At 37.2% G+C, this 20483-nt stretch overlaps 1 protein-coding gene across 9 annotated transcripts in view; it reads right to left on the reverse strand.

Moving 5' to 3' along the window:
- Window positions 1-20483, reverse strand: part of RNF38 (ring finger protein 38) — a 130140-nt gene that overhangs the window by 27301 nt on the left and 82356 nt on the right. For all 9 annotated transcript variants that reach the window (XM_047767926.1, XM_047767925.1, XM_047767924.1 and 6 more), the window contains 2 exons: window positions 18503-18696; window positions 4677-4890 (listed from right to left, as the gene is read on the reverse strand). In XM_047767926.1, coding sequence (XP_047623882.1) covers window positions 4677-4890; window positions 18503-18696 — 408 coding nt within the window. The remainder of the gene's footprint in view (window positions 1-4676; window positions 4891-18502; window positions 18697-20483) is intronic.

Consider the following 20483-nt stretch of genomic DNA (forward strand, 5'->3'; position numbering starts at 1 on the left):
CCAAATGTTTTCCAGGGCCCTTGCGGTCCCAAATACTTTGAATTCACAGATTGCGGTAAATTTGGCTGCATATTACATTTGCTTCTGGTCCCTCTTATTTTGACGATATAGCCCTTTATGCAGGAAGACTCACCTGTGTAGGAAGGGACTCCTTAAACTTAGGTGGTCTTTGATTTCTTCCTCTTTTGCCTCATAATGAGACAAAACTGAAGGTCAAGTTCGCATAAATGAACAAAAATGCTCTCAGCACAGAATTAGCATATCTAGTCTTCCTTAGATTTTGACCTGGCGATTCTTTACAATCTTCAAGCTCTTTGATGCCTTTAGGATATTGTTAATATTTTATCTAGCATAGTCAGTTGTCCTCAATCAAAAGGAATGATCTCAATAACCTTGCCTATAAGCACCAGAAAATAAAAGTCCCTTTTCCATTTTATGATCTTTTATTAGGAGTTCTCGTTGTGGCTCAGTGGAAATGAATCTGACTAGTATCCATGAGGATGCAGGTTTGATCTCTGGCCGCACCCAGTGGGTTGGGGATCTGGTGTGGCATGGCTATAAGCTGTGGTGTAGGTCACAGATGCAGCTTGGATCCTGCACTGCTGTGTGGCTGTGGCTGTGCTGTGTAGCTGATTTGAGCCCTAGCCTGGGAACTTCCATATGCTGCAGATGCAGCCCTAAAAAAAAAAAAAAAAAAAAAGACCTTTTATTAGACATGATAGCTAAATTTTATATTTTTGCATCTATTAACAAAATAAAACATTTTTCCTTTAAATTGTTGATGAAATTACTTTGAAAGATTTCCTAATGCTGAATTTATCCTGCATTGCTAGAATAAACTCTAATGATCATTATTTCAGTAATTCTAATAGATTATTTTACTGTAACACTAGCTATGGTTTATTCTTTAAAGTATCTGCATTCAGGAGAGAAACTGGTTGAAAGCTTTCATTTGCTGTATTGTCTATGAGGTTTTATTATTAAGGTTATGTAAGGGTCACAAAATATAGCTGGAAAATTTCTATCTTTGCCAGTGATGTGGAATAGTTTAAACTGGGACTTTCAGTTCTTTAGAGATCAGACAGAATTCAGATGCAATCTCTAAAGATAGGGTTTTTTAAATTACACCTTCCATTTCTGCTATAGCTATTGTTCTTTTCAAATTTTCTCTGTCTTGCATTGTTCTAGTATTTACATAAGCAATTGCTTCATTTCTCAATACGCAGACCCAATAAGTAGCTTTACATAAATGAGATAACTATCTTTTCTGAAATGAAGTCTTTCTTTCCTTTGGTTCTATCTCTACCTACCTTCCCTTTCCGTTCACTTTAGCACTCACCCCACCTCAAAGCCAAGTATGTACTTCTCCGTGTTTTTCTCTATGTTCAGTCTTGTGTATACACATATATTTAATCATCATGGTTTACGAAGTAGAACAACACTTTGCTCAATTTTGTTTTTATTGATCAACAAAATCTTGCAGGTATGGTTCACAATCCTGGCATAATTCTAATTAATTCTTTGTAATAGTTACTTCCATGGTATGAAGACATCATAATTTATTCTATTTCACTAATGATAAGCAATCGTTTTATTCTTTGTTTCTGTAGATTTGCTTATGTTAGACATTTCATATAAATGGAATAGAACAAGCTGTGGCCTTTTGTGACTGGCTTCTTTTAGAAAGCATGTTTTCAAGGTTAATCCACGGTGTAGCATGAATTAGTACTTTCCTACTTTCTGAGTGTATAATATTTCACTGTATAAATATACTGTATTCTATCTATTCATCAGCTAACTGACAAGTTACTATTTTCTGCACATTTAATTTGCATTTAGGCACTGTAACAAATTCTTTCAAACTAGAATCTCTTGTGCTTTCTTCTCCTACAATTATATAATGAGGGGGAGAAAGATACAATGATTTCTTTCAATGTTTTATACTATTTACTATATTTGGTAGAACTTCTAACGTAACATTAAATAAAAATAGAGTAAATATCTCTCTAGTTACTGATTTGACACTCACAGGTTAGGATACTTGCCATTAGTTTTGTTAATTATAATGAATTTCCTTCTTGCTCTATTTTAGAATTTTTCCTAAATTTTAACTGACTTTTCAACATCTTATGATTATAATCATGTTTTTCCTTCTATTATTTGCTAATGTGATATGATTTTCATACTAAGCTATCCTCTCTTACTTGGAATAGATTTTATTTGGCCACAGTTTATTACTCTTTTGATATGGTACACTACAGTGTATTTTCTAAACATACATTTAGAAATTCTTCCTATGAATTAGGAAGGTTTTGGTGGGACAATCTTTATTTGCTTTCAGTATTAAAATTCTGCTGGTTTGACTTACAAAAAAGAAAAAAAAAAGCTGTGAAGCCCTTTTCAATGGTACGCCTTTTCACTACACCTTTTCAATGGTAAATCTCTGATAAGCCTTCACACTTCTTTAGTAATTCAAATTTTCCTATCATTCTTGGGTCAATTTTTAGAACTTCCTTTAAGTTTTCTTTTGTCCCCCAGGGTTACATGTAGAATTTCATCATAATAATTAATAACGGGGAGTTCCTGTTGTGGAGCAAAGGAAACTAATCTAACTAGGATCCATGAGGATCAGGGTTCGATCCCTGGCCTCGTTTAGTGGGTTGAGGATCCAGCATTGCCATGAGCTGTGGTGTAGGTTGAAGATACAGCTGAGATCCCATGTTGCTGTGGCTGTGGTGTGGGCTGGCAGCTGTAGCTCTGATTTGCCACCTAGCTTGGGAACTTCCATATGCTGTGGATGTGGCCCTAAAAATACCAAAAGGGGGGGGGAGAGTTCCCACTGTGGTGCGATGGGATTGGAGACATCTCTGTAGCACCAGGATGCAGGTTCAATCCCCGGCCCAGCAGTGAGTTAAAGGATCTGGCATTGCCACAACCATGGCTCATTTCTGATCCCTAGCCATGGGGAGGCTAAAAAGGAAAGAAAAAAAAAAAAAAAAGGCAGCAGCAGCAGTAATACTTGAGTACTTACCACTTGAACTAGTTCCCCGAAATGGATTAACTCTTAATTCTTTCAACATCTCTTATGAATCAGGTACTATTTTCACTTTACAATTGAAATAATTCTTCTAATGATTCCCACATGTGTAGATTACCATTTCTACTCTTCTTTATGTTTGTTCTTTCTTCCTTAGCCAAGTTCACAAAAGGTGTGCCATTCTTACCAACTTTTTGAAACACTAGGGATTCAGTTATCTTTGTGCTCTTTCTTTTTTAAAAAATAAATTTTCATATCATTAATTTTAGTTGTTTTTCCTGGTAATCTATTCCTCTCCATTCCTTTTGGTTTAATCTGCAACTTTCCCCCCCTAATTATCAAGCAATTAGTTCATTTATTTTCAATTTTTAAAATAAATAATGAAAGTTTATAAAATTTTTTTGGACAACAGCTTTGGCCTGTCCCATTGATTGTGATATGAAGATTTTTTTCCTTTATAATCTTGCCTCAAGTATTTCAGTGCCATTTTTAATCTTTTTTAACTTATGATTTATAGTTTTATCAGATTATGATCACAAAGAATGTGGTCTTGGGAAACTTTTCTTTTTATAACATTATTATGTGATTAATTTTTTAAAGTGTTTCATGAAAAAGAGCACATGGCTGAGTGAAGAATGGTGTCCGGGCAAAATAAGATTTTCTTTCTATTATCAGTATATGGTATTTTCACTGTCCCCCCTCAACCCCCCTTTTATTCCTTTTTATAGCCACACCTGTAGAAATTCTCCTGCCAGGAGTCAAATCTGAGCCACATCTGTGATCCACACTGCAGACTATGGAAACACTAGATCCTTAACCCACTGAGCCAGGCCAGGGTCCTTAACCTGCTAAGCCACAATGGGAAGTCCTATTTTCATTGTTTTCTATTGTCCAATGCAACAGATTTTTTATCTAAAAAAACTGAGTGCAAGTTTGAGTTTTTCCTTTGTAATTTCTTCTGTCCATAAACTTAGAAGGTTTTTTTTTTCCTTATCCTTAAAATCCAGCAAGAACATGGCTAGATTTGCGTCTTTTTCGACCTCAGAAAATCATACAATTTTGGTCTCAGGCTTTGAAGACTAGCCATCTCCCTTCTCAGCAAGTCCTTCAGTTTCCAGCAGGAACAAAGGCAAAGGAAGCTCTGTATCTATCAACTCAGTGGAGACCTAGAGAAACTTGTAAGCAAAGATGCAGCCAAGAGTCTTGCCTATTGAATTTTTCCAGAAGAAAGTGAAAGGGAGGGGAAACAGGAATATATACTCAAACCAACAGCTGTCTGCTATCTGCTATAAATTCATTATCAGTCATTCCAAACCAACTATTACAATGAAGTTATTCTGAGCTTTCATAACCTTGATTCTAATTTTTTTATTCTAATTTTTTATTTATTTTTTTTTGTTTTTTGGGTTTTTTTGTATTCTAATTTTTTAAAGTTCAACTTTCTTCTAAGGAAGCTGTGTAGGATTTATATTTCAATTCTCATTGACAAATGAGGAACATATCTAAAACAGCTACATTTTAGGGAAAATCGTTTCCTTTTAGGCAAAATTAAAAGAAATTTACAACAAAAAACAACCAAGCCTAAGGAACTGCTACCCACTTTTAGCATCTGTATTTCCTGGACCTTCTGTTACTATACCTGATCATGTATGTCAACCATTACTGCATTCTGCTGGGGTGGATGAGCAGCAGGGTGTAACAGACGGGGAGATACATTCGGAGGGTGGAAGGCTCGAGGTTCCTCTATTGCTTGCTGTTGTGCATAAGGGAGATGGTGATAGTTTTCATCTTGACTAATGGAATTATGTCGAGACAGACGATCCCTTCTTCCTCGCTGGCGCCTGACAGGAGGACTGTAATATAGCAAAAATGTCAAAAAGGTTGTTATAATGTTTACCATTGTGATCCATCAGGATTCTGTATTGTCTTTCTTTGTTAATCCACTAGCAAAATACTCTAAGGTAAGCTTGAGTACTAAATAATTACTGTGAGTTCATCATCAGCTCTAAAAAGTTTAAATTGAATGCGTATGTTAAAAAAAAAAAAAAACAGAAGAAAACAAGAGTGGTATTCCTAAGAGGATTTAGAAATCAAGAGCCAACCACTGCCATTTTGGAGGAGGGTTGGTTTAACTGTTTGAAATTGCCCTTTTAATAGGCAAATATAATCAAATATCAGCAATTTCATGATTTATTTATTTGTCTTTTTGCCATTTCTTGGGCTGCATATGGAGGTTCCCAGGCTAGGAATCTAATCAGAGCTGTAGCTGCTGGCCTACGCTGGAGCCACAGCAACGCGGGATCTGAGCCGCGTCTACAAGCTTCACCACAGCTCACGGCAACGCCAGATCCTTAACCCACTGAGCAAGGCCAGGGATCGAACCCGCAATCTCATGGTTCCTAGTCGGATTTGTTAACCACTGCGCCACAACGGGAACTCCCTCATATGGTTTAACCTATTATTTTTGCCCCCTTTATTTATAAACATTACATAACAAATCTTAACTTGCATGTATCTTGCTGGTAATCCACATATGCCTAATGGGCATTTTATGTTTGTCTGGCTGAGACACCTAGAAAGACATAGTTGCTATTTGCCTGAAAAGACAATTTTTTAGAGTAGAAAATACATGAAATAATGAAAGAACATTTAATCTGTTGATAATTGCAAATAATCAGTAAATGAATAAATGCATTTGAAAATGGAAATGACTGTGAGATAGTGTCAACATACACGTTCTAGTAATACACAGAATTTGTAGGTAGAATCTGGTTACTGAAGGAAACCACTTTTACTCCACATGCACTCTCGTCATCTCCATATTTTAACACAAATTACAAGTCGTTATTGTGGTAAGACTTTCATTTTCCACTTCCCTACAATTCCACAGTTGAGCTCCACTGCTTTTTACAATGACTTAGCACTAATAACAATTTGAAAAAGCAGTGGGTCTCATTAAAAACGTATTTGACAGGAGTTCCTATAGTGGCTCAGCAGTTAGTGAACCCGACTAGCATCCATGAGGACGCGGGTTCAATCCCCGGCCTCACGCGGTCGGTTAAGGATCTGGCGTTGTCGTGGCTGCAGTGTAGCTGGTGGCTACAGCTCCAACTGGACCCCTAGCCTGGGAACCTCCATACACCGAGGGTGCAGCCCTAAAAAGACAAAAAGATCAAAAAAAAAAAAAAAAAAAGCTTTTCACAGTGGGAAAAAGAGGCAAACAGCCCTCTTCTAGACACAGCTGCACAAAGCCACCTCAGCAGTCTTCATGAAGGACAGGTCACCTTTCCCTTAATTCCTGAACTCTGCACCCTGAAATCAGTTTCTTCTCATTCCCAACTGCCCACTTGAAAAAGAACAAGAGACATTCTTTTGTGACATTAATTCTGCTACAGAGCTCTTAATATCACCTCCCAAGACGTGCTCCATTCACTGCTTTCTCTATATTTTCACATCTCTTTTTTGCATTTCTGCTTCAAAACCTGCAATACTGTATTTCTGAATTTCAGATGCCATCCACCTTAGAACTCACTAACGCTTAATTCTGAGATATTTTTAGTACGATTTTTGCATACCTCTCACTCAGCCTTCCTTCATGCTATTATCCTCCATTAGAATAATTATCAAACTTAAATAAATCTTGGTATCATACTATTAAATAACAATATATTTAGACTTCACCAGTTTTTCTACCAATGTCCCCTCACTGTCTCAGAATCCAATGTACAATCTCACTATTTCATAAAGTTATGTTTCCTTAATCTTCTCCAATCCATGACAGTTCCTCAGTCTTTCATAACCTTAATACCTCTGAAGACACACTTACTCTGCAGATCGTCCTTTAATCCAAGTTTGTCTGATGTTTTCTCATGATCTGCATGACATTATGCATTACAGAGGCGATATGTCCTTTCATTGCATCAAGGGGTACATGACATTGATATGCATCACTGGTACATATGTATGTATCACTAATCACTTGTAAACTGGCTTCTAACAAGACTTTCTACTCTAAGCCCACCATTCTTCCCTTGTAATTACTAAATATCTGGGGAGAGATATTTTAAGACCATGCAAATATTCTGCTTCTGCTAAAAGTATTGGCAATAACTTCAAAATGCACACATGGGTCTTCAATAATCACTATTATGATACTCTGAAATTTACCAGTTCTCCAAAGAGTCCTGGCTCTCTTAACAGCAGAACCATTGCTGTGGTGGGGGTTTGATACTTGGCTGGGAATCTCCACATGCCCCCAGTAGGGCCAAAAAAAGAATACAGTAAGTGTGTGCTCAACTGCTACACTTTCAAATCTGAGAGAACAGAAAAAACTTATCCACGTATACTAACTCAAGCATATGCACATTATCTATCTGTACAAATATTTTAAGACTTTTATGTATTCTAAAAAGAGAGGAAAAGCTGCCAATTAGACCATGCTATACCATCAATTTAGAGATGTTATGATACGAAAAAATGTGCACCTTAAAATCAAAACAGAAAATACTGGCCCAGATCACTCATCTCCTGAAAAACCCTCAACCTGTCCACAAATTTTTAGTAGTTTTATTCTATTGCAGCCTCATGCTCTCACTCCCCTACGCAAATATGGACTTTCTATATATATGCTATTTTATCTTTTTCATTTTATAAGAGCTATACAGTTATTCTAGTGACTACCTTCAAATTTTTTAACGTATACTTCCATTTTAACATCTGGATTGCACATTTTTACTTCTCTCTGCTCTGTCTTCATTTTCTGTTCAGATCTTTTCTGCATTTTTTTTCTTTTTTGATCAAGAAACCCTTATTCAGACTTAGCAGTTAAATCTTTACTTCCATTCCTAAGCAAATGATCCTGAATCCTACTTCTTGCATTTATTTATACTTCTACTTCTTAAAGTACAATATTTAATAACTTTCAGGTCGGTTCTTTTTAAAATTTCTTTTTTTTTAGATATGGCTGCTAAAAGATACTATATGTTACAGGTGTACAATATAGTAATTCACAATTTTAAAGGTTATTATTCCATTTATAGTTATTATAAAATATTGGTTATATTCCTGATGTTGTACAATATATCCTTGTAGCTTACTTTCTATCTAATCTGTTAAACCCCAACCCCAGTACTGGCCTTACTACTTCCCTCCCCCCACTGGTAACCGCTAGTTTGTTTTCTATTATCTGTGAGTCTGCTGCTTTTTACATATACTCACCACTTGGTTGTATTTTTTAGATTCCACATATAAGTGATATCATACAGTATTGGTCTTTCTCTAACTTATTTCACCTAGAATAATACCCTCCAAGTTCACCCATGTTGCTGTAAATGTTAAAATTTTATTCTTTCTTAAGGCTGAGTGGTATTCTATTGTTTGTGTATGTGTATGTGTGTTTATATATATATACACACACAGAGAAAGACTGTCTTTTTTCCATGGTGTATTCTTGGTATATGTATACACCACAGCTTCTTTGACTATTCATTTGTTGACGGACACTTAGGCTGCTTCTATAACTTAGCAACTGTAAACAATGCTACTATGAACACTGGGGTGCATATCTTTTCAAATGCTTATCTGGGGTTTGGTGTTTTTCGTTTTTGTTTTTTGTCATTTTGCCTTTTCTTGAGCTGCTCCTGTGGCATATGGAGGTTCCCAGGCTAGGTAGGGGTCGAATCAGAGCATAGCCACCAGCCTACACCAGAGCCACAGCAATGCGGGATCTGAGCCGCGTCTGCAACCCACACCGCAGCTCACGGCAACGTCGGATCTTCAACCCACTGAGCGAGGGCAGGGATCGAACCAGCAACCTCATGGTTCCTAGTTGGATTCGTTAACCACTGCACCATGATGGGAACTCCGGGTTTTATTTTTTTTCCAGGGGGGTGTGTGGGGGTGTGTGTGTGGACGTGTGTAACCAGAAGTAAAACTGCTGGGTCACATGGTAGTTCTACTTTAGTTTTTTTCGAGAAATCTCCACACCATTTCACTGTGGCTCTACCAATTTTCAGTCCCACCAGTGTATAAGAGTTCCTCTTTTCTTCATATCCACATCAACATTTGTTATTTGTATTTTTTTCAATAGCCATTCTGACAGGTGTGAGGTGGTATCTATGGTTTTGATTTTCATTTCCCTGATGAATAGCGACAATGAGCATCTTTTCATGTACCTGCTGGCCATCTGCATTTCCTCTTTGGAAAAATGTCTGCTCACTTCTTCTACCCATTTTTTAATTTGGTTGGTTGTTTTCTAGACAATAGTTGTATGTGAACTGTTTATAATGTTGGATATTAACCCCTTATCAGTCATATCATTTGCAAATATCTTCTCCCATGCAGTAGGCTGTCTTTTTATTTTGTCAAAGGTTTCCTGTGCTGTGCAACACAAGCTAATTAGGTCCATTTATTTATTTTTGCTTTTACTTCCTTTTAGGAGATGGAACCAAAAAAATATTGCTGCAATTAATGTCAAAGAGTTTGCCTAGTTTTCCTCCAGGAGTTTCATAGTATCTCACCTTAAGTTTAGGTCTTTAAATCCTTTTTAAGTTTATATTTCCCTATGGTTTTAGAGAATGTTCTAATTTCATTCTTTTACCTATATCTGCTCAGTTTTCCCAAGACCAGTCATTGAAGAGACTGTCTTTTCTCCATGGTGTATTCTTGCCTCCTTTGTCATGGATTATCTGACCACAATGCATGGATTTCTCAGCTCTCTATCCTGTTCCACTGATGTATATGACTGTTTTTTATGCCAGTACAACACTGTTTTGATGACTGTAGCTTTGCAGTGTAGTCTGAAGTCAGGGAGCATGATTTCTCCAACTGTGTCCTTTCTCAAGATTGTTTTTGTTATTCAAGAGTATTCTGTGTCTCCATACAAATTTTAAAATTATTTATTCTAAGAAGTGCCCTGGTGGCTCAGTGGGTTAATGATTTGGTGTTGTCACTGCTGTGGTTTTAAATCCCTGGCTTGGGAACTTCAACATTCCATGGGTGTAACCAAATTAATAAAATTACTTGTTCTAGTTCTATGAAAAATGCCATCGGTATTTTGATAGGGATTGCACTGCATCAGTAGACTACTTGGGTAGTGTGGTCATTTTAACAACATTGATTCTTCCAATCCAAGAACATGGTATATCTTTCCATCTGTTAGTGTCAACTTCAATTTCTTTCATGAGTGTGTTACAGTTTTTGGAGTACAGGTCTTCTGCTTCCTTAAGTGGGTTTATTCCTAGGTATTTAATTCTTTTTGATGTGATAGTGATAGTAAATGGGACTGTTTCTTTAATTTCTCTTTCTGATACTTTGTTGTTCATGTATAGAAATACAACAGAATTTTGGATATTAATTTTGTATCCTGCAACTTAACTGAATTCATTGATGAACTTGTTTCACAGGGGCGTCTTAGGATTTTCTATTGTATCATGTCATCTGCTAACAGTGACAGTTTAACTTCTTTTCAATTTGGATTCCTTTTTTTGGTTTCTTTTAAAAATTTTTTAAAAATCATGGTTGATTTACAACTTTATGCCAATTTCAGCTGTACAGCAGTGACCAAATCATACATATAAATACATACATTCTTTTTCTTATATTAACTTCCATCATGTTCTATCCCAAGAGACTGGATAGAGTTCCTTGTGCTATACAGTAGAACTTTATTGCTTATCCATTCTAAAGGTAATAGTTTGTATCTGCAAACCCCCAACTCTCAGTCCATCCCATTCCTTTCCCCCTTCCCCTTAGGAACAAGGCTCTGTTTTGTAGATAGGTTCATCTGTGCTTCATTTTAGATTCCTCATATAAGTGATATCACATGGTATTTGTCTTTCTCCTTCTGACTTCCCTTAGTGTAAGAATCTCTAGTTGCATCCATGCTGCTGCAAATGGTATTTCAATTCTTTTCTATGGCTGAGTAGTATTCCATTTTATAGATATACCACATAACCTTAACCCATCTGTCAATGGACATTTAGGTTGTTTCCATGACTTTGCTATTGGGAATAGTGCTACTATGAACATATGAGTGCATTTAACTTTTTGAATTAATAGTTTTGTATAGATACACGGCCAGGAAGTGGAATTGGTAGACCACATGGTAGTTTTATATTTATAGTTTTCCATACTATTTTCCATAGTGGCTGCACAAATTTACATTCCCACCAGCAGTGTAGGAGGGTTCCCTTTTTTCCATACCCTCTCTAGCATTTGTTATTTGTAGACTTATTAATGATGGTCATTCTGACTGGTGTAAGGAGGTACTTCATTGTAGTTCTGATTTGCATTTCTTTAGTAATTAGTAATGTTGAGCATTTATTCATATGCCTACTCACCATCTGTATGTCTTCTGTTGAGAAATGTGTGTTCAGGCCTTCTGCCCATTTTTCAATTTTTTTTTGCTGTTTAGTTGTATGAGTTGTTTGTATATTTTATAGAGTAAGCCCTTAACAGTTGCATTGTTCGTGACTATTTTCTCCTATTCGGGAGGCTGTCTTTCTGTGGTTTTCATTTTTGTTTTAAATGATTTCCTATATTGTGCAAAAGCTTGTAAGTTTGATTAGATCCCACTGGTTTATTTTTGTTTGTATGTCTACTGCCTTGGGAGACTGCCCTAAGTAAAAGTTCATATATTTGATGTCAGAAAATATTTTGCCTATGTTCTCTTCTAGGAGTTTAATGATCTTAAGTTTAAATCGTTAAGCCATTTTGAGTTTATTTTTGTGCATGGTGTGAGGGTGAGTTCTAATTTCACTGATTTTCATGCAGCTGTCCAGTTTTCCAAGTACCACTTGTTGAAGAGACTCTTCCCCATCTTATATTCTTGCCTCTTTTGTTGAAGGTTGACAGTAAGTGTCTGGGTTTATTTCTGGGCTCTCAATTCTATTCCATTGATTTGTATGTGTGTTTCTGTACCAGTACCACACTATCTTGATTACTCTAACTTTGTAATATTGTCTGAAGTCTGGGAGAGTTATGCTTCCTGCTTTGTTTTTTTTCCCCTGAAGATTGCTTTGGCGATTCTGGGTCTCTTATGGTTCCATATAATGTTTGGATTATTTGTTCTACTTCCGTGAAAAATGTCATAGGTAGTTTGATAGGGATCATATTAAATCTGTAGACTCCTTTGGGTAGTATGGCCATTTTGACAACATTAATTCTTTCAATCCAGTAGCATGGGCTATCTTTCCATTTCTTTGAATCCTCTTTAACTTCACATTTTATAGCTCTCAGTGTATAAGTATTTTAACTTGGTTTATTCCTAGGTATTTAATTTTTTGGATTGTGATTTTACAAGGTATTTCTTTATATTCCTTTGCTAATATTTCATTATTCATATACAGAAATGCAACTGATTTCTCAGTGTTAATCTTGTATCCTGGTACTGTGCTACATTTGCTTATCAGATTGAGTAGTTTTTGTGTGGAATTCTTAGGGTTTACTATATATAGTTATCACGTCATCTGCATAGAGTGACAATTTTACGTTTTATCTATTTTTGTTGTCTAACTGTTGTGGCTAGGACTTCCAATGCTGCATTGAATAAAAATGGTGAGAGTGGGCATCCTTGTCTTGTTCCAGATTTTAGTGGGAAGGCTTCAGCCTTTCTTTGCCGAGTATTATATTGTCTGTTTGTCATAAATAACTTTTATTATGTTGAGATATGTTTCCTTTATACCTACTTTGGTAAGAGTTCTTATCATGAATGGAGGTTATTTGTCAAATGCTTTTCCTGAATTTTTTAGATGATCATGTGGTTTTTGACTTTTCCTTTGTTAATGCGGTATATTCACATCAATTGGTGTCCAGAACCATCCTGGTGAACTTGGGATGAATCCCACTTGGTTATGGTGTATGATCTTTCTGAAGTGTTGGTGAATTTGGTTTCCTAAAATTTTGTTGAGAATTTTTACATCTCTATTCATCAAAGATACTGGCCTATACTTTTCTTTTTTGGTAGTTATCTTGTCTGGTTTTGGTATTAGGGTAATGGTGGCTTTAAAAAATGTCTTTGGAAGTGTTTCTTCTTCAACCTTTTGGAAAAGTTTAAGAAGCATGGGTGTAAGTTCTTCTTGATTCAGTTTTGGTGGGCTCTATGTTTCTACAAAGTTGTCTGTTTCTTCTAAGTTGTCGAGTTTGTTGGCATACAATTACTCACAGTATTCTCCTATGGTTTTTTTGTATTTACGCAGTATCAGTCTTGAGATTTCTCCTTTTTCATTTCTTGTTTTATTTGGGTACATCTGGCCAGAGGTTTGTCCGTTTTGTTTACCCTTTCAAAGAACCAGCTCTTGGCTTTACTTATTTTTTCCTACTTTTTCAACTCTCTATTTTATTGATTTCCTCTCTCATCTTTATGATTTCCTTCCTTCTGCTGATCTGAGGTTCTGTTTGTTCTTTTTGTAATTCTTTTAGGTAGTATGTTAGGTTGTTGATTTGAGATTTTTCTCCTTATTTGAGGAAGGCCTGGATAGCTATGAACTTCCCTTTAAGAACTGCTTTTCCACAGATTTTGTATGATTGTGTTTTCACTGTCATTTGTCTTGAGGTATTTTTTAATTTCCTTTTTGATTTCCACGTTGACCCACTGGTTTTTTAGTAGAATGTTGTTTAGTCTCCATGTAATCAGTTTTTTCTCATTTCTTTTCCTGTGCTTGATCAATGTGGATTCCTTTTACTTCTTTTTATTCTCTGATTGCTGTGGTTAGGACTTCCAAAATTACGTTGAATAAAAGTGGTGAGAGTGGGCATCCTTGTCTTGTTCCTGAGGGAATGCTTTCAGTTTTTCACCGTCCAGTATGACGTTAAGCTATGGCTATGCCACTTAGGAACTTTATGATGTTGAGGTATGTTCCTTCTATGCCCACTTTCTGGAGTTTTTAATCATAAATGGATGGTGAATGTTACAAAGCTTCTTCTGCATCTACGGAGATGACTCTATGGTTTTTATTCTTCAATTTTGTCAATGTGTTGTATCACAGTGATTGATGTGCAGATATTGAAAAATCCTTGAAACCCTGGGATAAATTCCACTTGATCATGGTGTATGATTCAGAGAGGATACTTACAGGTCAATTTTGTCTCTGGATTTTTTTTTTTTTTTGGTCTTTTTGCTATTTCTTTGGGCCGCTCCCGCGGCATATGGAGATTCCCAGGCTAGGGGTCGAATCGGAGCCGCAGCCACTGGCCTACGCCAGAGCCACAGCAACGCGGGATCTGAGCCGCGTCTGCAACCTATACCACAGCTCACGGCAACGCCGGATCGTTAACCCACTGAGCAAGGGCAGGGACCGAACCCGCAACCTCATGGTTCCTAGTTGGATTCGTTAACCACTGCGCCACGACGGGAACTCCTGTCTCTGGATTTTTTGTGTGTGCGGGTGGTGGTTGGGTGGGTGCTGTGCCCAAGTCATGTGTAACTTCCTGGGTTTGGGATTGAACCCAGGCCACAGCAGTAACAATGTCAGGTCATGACCTGATAAGCCACAGAGGAACTCCCTGTTTTTATTTTTTGGCTGCATCCATGACATGAGGAAGTTCCTTGGCCAAGTGTCAAACCTGGGCCACAGCAGTGACACTGCCAGATTCTTAACCAACTGTGTCACCAGGGAACTCCTGTCTCTGAACACCTGAAATGATATTTTGACTCTATACTTAAGTGATAAATCAGGTGGCAGAATTCAAAGTTTTTTGTCTTGAGATTGTTTCTGACTTTTTATTTATCCTTGTGTATGTTCTAAAATTTCACCAGGATCTTGCTCAACATTCAGTATCTCTTCAATTCTTAAAAAAGATTTTGTACATTTTCTGTAAAAATCGTTCCCTTCTGCTGTTTCAGTCTGGAAATATGATTAGGCACATTTAAAACTAATGATTCAGTCTATATTTAAACTCCTCTCCCACCATTTCCATTATGCCCTTTTACACTACATTCTGGGAATATTCCTTGATTTGATCTAACTAAAACATTTTTCTGCCCATTTATTAATTTTATCAATTAATATTTTCAGGTGATTTTTATGAATAAAACCTCCTCTTGCATTTCTCTATTATATTTATTCTAAAATTCTATTTTGGGAGGGTAGGGATAAATTATAAAGTTTGAGATTAACAGATATACACTATTATATATAAAATAGATAACCAACAGGACTTACTATATTAAACAGGGAACTAGACTCAGTATTTTGTAATAACCTATAAGGGAAAAGAATCTGAAAATGAGTATGTGTATATATATATTATGTATAACAATCATTGTGTAGTACACCTGAAACTAACAGGACGCTATAAATCAACTATATGTGTTTTAAAAAAATAGGAGTTCCTGGAGTTCCCGTCGTGGCGCAGTGGTTAACGAATCCGACTAGGAACCATGAGGTTGCGGGTTCAGTCCCTGCCCTTGCTCAGTGGGTTAACGATCTGGCGCTGCCGTGAGCTGTGGTGTAGGCTGCAGACGCGGCTCAGATCCAGCGTTGCTGTGGCTCTGGCGTAGGCCGGTGGCTACAGCTCCGATTCAACCCCTAGCCTGGGAACCTCCATATGCCGCGGGAGCGGCCCAAGAAATAGCAACAACAACAACAACAACAAAAAAGACAAAAAAAAAGACAAAAAAAAGGAGTTCCTGTCATGGTACAGTGGAAATGAATCTGACTAGGAACCATGAGGTTGTGGGTTTGATTCCTGGCCTCACTCATTGGGTTAAGGATCCTGCGTTGCCGCGAGCTGTGGTGTAGGTCGCAGACAGGATTTGGATCCTGCGTTGCTGTGGCTGTGATGTAGGCCAAAAGCTGTAGCTCTGATTTGACCCCTAGCCTGGGAACCTCCATGTGCCACAGGTATGGCCCTAAAAGGCAAAAAAAAAAAAAAAAAAGTGTATATATGTACACACACACTGTACAACATGAGGATAAAAAAAAGTACATATATTTTAACCAAGTAGTTCCAACACTTTTAGTAACCTACCCTAAAAAATAATAAAAAGATCAGTTAAAGATTTATATAACAAAATGTTCAACTGCATAATTTACAATGGGGGATAAAACTGTAAATAGCCTATATATTCAACAGCAGTGAACTGGTTAAATAAAATATGACACTTTCATAAAATGGAACACGGTCCCTTTTTTATGTCTTTTGTCTTTTTTTTTTTTTAGGGTCACACCCATGGCATATGGAGGTTCCCAGGCTATGGATCTATTTGGAGCTGTAGCTGCCGGCCTACACCACAGCCACAGCAACATGGAATCCAAGCCATTTCTGTGACCTACACCACAGCTCACGGCAACACCGGATCCTTAACCCACTGAGTGAGGCCAGGCATTGAACCCGCAACCTCATGGTTTCTAGTCGGATTTGTTTCCACTGCGCCATGATGGGAACTCCCATAGTCCATTTTTTAAATGGTACATTTTAATGCCAGGAAAATATTTCACCATATAATCTTGAGTGAAAAAAAAAGAAACAATTGTATATGAAATTTAATTTGGTTTTTAATCTGTATACATAGAAAATATGAGAAATAAATCAAAACATTAATTGGTGATATCTTAAAGAATCTGAAAAACTATATATATGTGTATAAGTGAATCACTCTGCCATATATCTGAAACTAATACATGTGAAATCAACTATACTTCAATGAAAAAAATAAGACAAAATTCTATTTTGTTTATTAACTGTTTCCTCCAGTTCTTAGTTTTATTGAGTTGGTTTTTTTTTTTTTGTCTTTTTGCTATTTCTTTGGGCTGCTCCTGCGGCATATGGAGGAATAGGCTAGGGGTCGAATCAGAGCTGTAGCCACCGGTCTACGCCAGAGCCACGGCAACGCGGGATCTGAGCCGCGTCTGCAACCTACACCACAGTTCAAGGCAACGCCGGATCGTTAACCCACTGAGCAAGGGCAGGGACTGAACCCGCAACCTCATGGTTCCTAGTCGGATTCGTTAACCACTGCACCACGACGGGAACTCCCTTATTGAGTTTTAGTGCCCTTTTTTCACTTTGCTGGCTTTCCTCAAATGTTAGGTAACTTCCTGGTTTGCTCATCTTTGTATCTGAAATTATGCTGGATTGTTGTTGAAAACTGCATGTGGTGGAGTTCTCATCGTAGCAGAGCAGAAACAGATCTGACTAGGAAGCATGAGGCTGGGGTTTGATCTAAAACAGAAATTTATTTTCTCCTAGTTCTAGAGATTAAATGTCCAAGATGAAGGTGCCAGCATGGCTGATTTCTGGCAAGAGCTCTCTTCCTGAAGTGTTCTTTTACAAGGACACTAATCTCATGTATCAGGGCCCCCTCTTTACGATTTTATTCAACTAAAATTATGCCCTTTGAGGCCTCATCTACAAATACATCCACAGTGTGGGTGGTTTAAGGCATCAACATATGGATTTTCAGGAGACACAAACATTCAATCTGTAATATCTTCCTACCTCAAGATTATCAGCATTTTTTAGACTATCAATATCCTGGACACATAAACAGCTATCTCACCCCAAGGATGCTCTAATTCCTTGGAAGAAAAAAGGTATGACCTCAGGCAACAACTAAAGAGGAAGCAGGAGCTCTCCTGTGGCCCACCAGGTTAAGGATCCATTTGGCATTGTCACGGCAGCAACGTGGGTTGCTGCTATGGTGCACATTTGATCCCTGTCCTAGGAACCTCCACATGCCATGGGTGTAGCCAATAAATAAATAAAAACAAAGAGGAAGCAGATCAGGAAATGTATTCCCCTGAGAACACAAGGGCCAAGTCCCATATGGAAGAGAAGACTGAAAATTTGAACTAAAATTCAGTTACTTTCCATATCACAGCCTCCACAATTTTAAAGCAACCCAATTAAGTTCCCAATTGCTTTAGAGCAATTAGGATACAGAAGGAATACAAATGGAGTAGAGAAGAGGTTGTTCATTTCTAGGACCTCCATATTTCCTTACAGTTGTAAACTCTACGATGCATTTTTTGATAATAAGGACTGGAGACTAGCCCACAAAGGTACTTTAACTACCTTAGTGCAGTTGAATTCATATATAATGGAATTTATTTGGTAAATTTATTTGGTAAATATGATGGAATTTATTTTAGGTAAATTACTCTGGCCTCTTTCAATTTCATCTTTCAATCATAAGCTAAATGATCTACTCTTATGATCTACAGTACAAGTCTAAACAACCTGCAATGTTTTTTCTCATGTGTGTGTACTAGTACAAAGGTGTTGATGTGTTTATAAAATGCCCTCAGGGCCTAGTGGCCTAGTAGTTAAGGATTTGTCTTTGTCACTCCTGTGGCTCAGGTTCAATCCCTGGTCTGGGAACTTTTGCATGCTGCAGGTGTGGCAAAAACAAACAACAAACTAAAACCGTACAGAAAATAATGCTGTCTAGTATTAAAAAACAAATAATCTCACAGACCTTCTAAGGATGAAAAATTGTATAAGCAATTATTGTAACCAACTAACCTTCTTCTGTTGCGTGCAGGTGTGTTGCATCGTTCCCCTGAGAAGTGATGTTGGCTTGGTCGAACTGAAGGGGGCTGCCTATTTGATGTCATCTCCCATGGTCGCATTGGTGGTGAGGGAGCTGGTGATGCTGATGTATAATCAAAGACTGAATGAGAGAGGCGCTGTCTCTTGGGACTTGGACTATCTTCACTCTGCCAATGCAACAAAATCAATCAATTGAATAAGATCTTTTAAGGATTTTGCATTACTGTTTACATGCATAAGTGTTTAAGAATGTTTACCCTTAAGTATAAAGGAGGGGAAAAAATACACTATCAACCCAAATTAAATACCTTTAAAAGATGTAAGGGATGGGGTGTGAAAGGGAGATGCACAGTAAATAACATTAAATGAAACATTAACTCTATTTCTTAAAGATAATCATAAAATTACTCAGGTAATAACAACATACAGGTACGCATTAGGGCAATAAATAAGCAACTGAAAGGTATGTGACCATCTCTTTAAAACTCCAATTCAACTGAGATATTCTACTATGCCTTTCCATCAGGTAAGTTAGTCTTTAAGGCATTAATTCTCATCTGAGAGATCATTTTAGGAGGGGGTATAATATTTTTTGTGTGGCTGCATCCAAGGCATGTAGAAGTTCCCAGGCCAGGGATTGAACCCATGCCACAACTGCTACAGTGATATCACCAGATCCTTAACCTGCTGTGCCACAAAAGAATTCCAGGCGAGGGTACAATCTAAGTAGGCCCTTGCTTTGATTCTAAATCATACTTGTCTGCCCCCTTACTATTGTTAGGCTATTACATTATTTAATAAAGATAATGAAGACAAAATAAGATTTATATAAAACATTAAAAAATAGTTAACCGATCTAGTTCATCAGTTCTTAACTAGAATATCACAGCATGTTGGGACAGACATGGAGTTTCAGGGAGATCACAGGAGTGGTAGATAATTCAAAACCCATACATGTTAATGATGAAGCACAGTCTCAAGTTTTTAAGGGTCTCAGAATTGGAGTTCTTGTTGTGGCACAGTGGTTGACGAATCCGACTAGGAACCATGAGCTTGCGGGTTCGATCCCTGCCCTTGCTCAGTAGGTTAAGGATCCGGCGTTGATGTGAGCTGTGGTGTAGGTTGCAAACGTGGCTTGGATCCTGCATTGCTGTGGCTGTGGCATAGGCCAGTGGCTACAGCTCGGATTGGACCCCTAGCCTGGGAACCTCCATATGCTGCGGGAGCGGCCCTAGAAAAAGCAAAAGACCAAAAAAAAAAAGGAATTACTTACTAACTATAAAATTGGTATGTACCTTTCAATTAAATTCTTAACTCCATGACTTTTCAATTGAGTCTGAACAAAACTGTCAAAATTACAAGTTAACTGAAAGTCTGATGAGGGCTATATCTTTTCTAATGGAACTTCTCCTAGCTCCAATCTACTCCTGCAAATTCTAATTATTTGAACACTAGAGCACTTGTGACTGGCCCTGCTGTTAGCACAAAAATCTTGTTAATATTAGCTAAAAAATATATATAGATACATACACTAACGTTAGGTTTTAAGATCTAAGCATATAAAACAAAACTGACTAAACTGGTAGGAATGAAGCAAATTGCTATATGGTTACTGTTGATCATTATAAATTATTCAGCAGACGTATATTATAATTCAAATTTGTCAATATCACTAAAATAGGATAGTTTTCAGGACCATTTACAAATGCTCTTTAACTCCTTACCACAGTAACCGTATTTTCTCCCTAGATTTAATGGTCTTATAAAAAGTATACTTAACCCCTTGATTTTAAGAAGAAAATCAGTTATGTTTTGATAATCCTAAAACTTAAAAAAGTTAAAACCAACCACTGAAATTTAGATGAGGTGATTAAAACAAAATGGCAGAACAACTAAGACTTAACAAACTCATATATGATCTACATATAAGCATTAGAAGTGAGTAATCTCCACA

Source organism: Phacochoerus africanus, chromosome 2, assembly GCF_016906955.1.
Source record: "Phacochoerus africanus isolate WHEZ1 chromosome 2, ROS_Pafr_v1, whole genome shotgun sequence".
Lineage (NCBI taxonomy): Eukaryota > Metazoa > Chordata > Mammalia > Artiodactyla > Suidae > Phacochoerus > Phacochoerus africanus.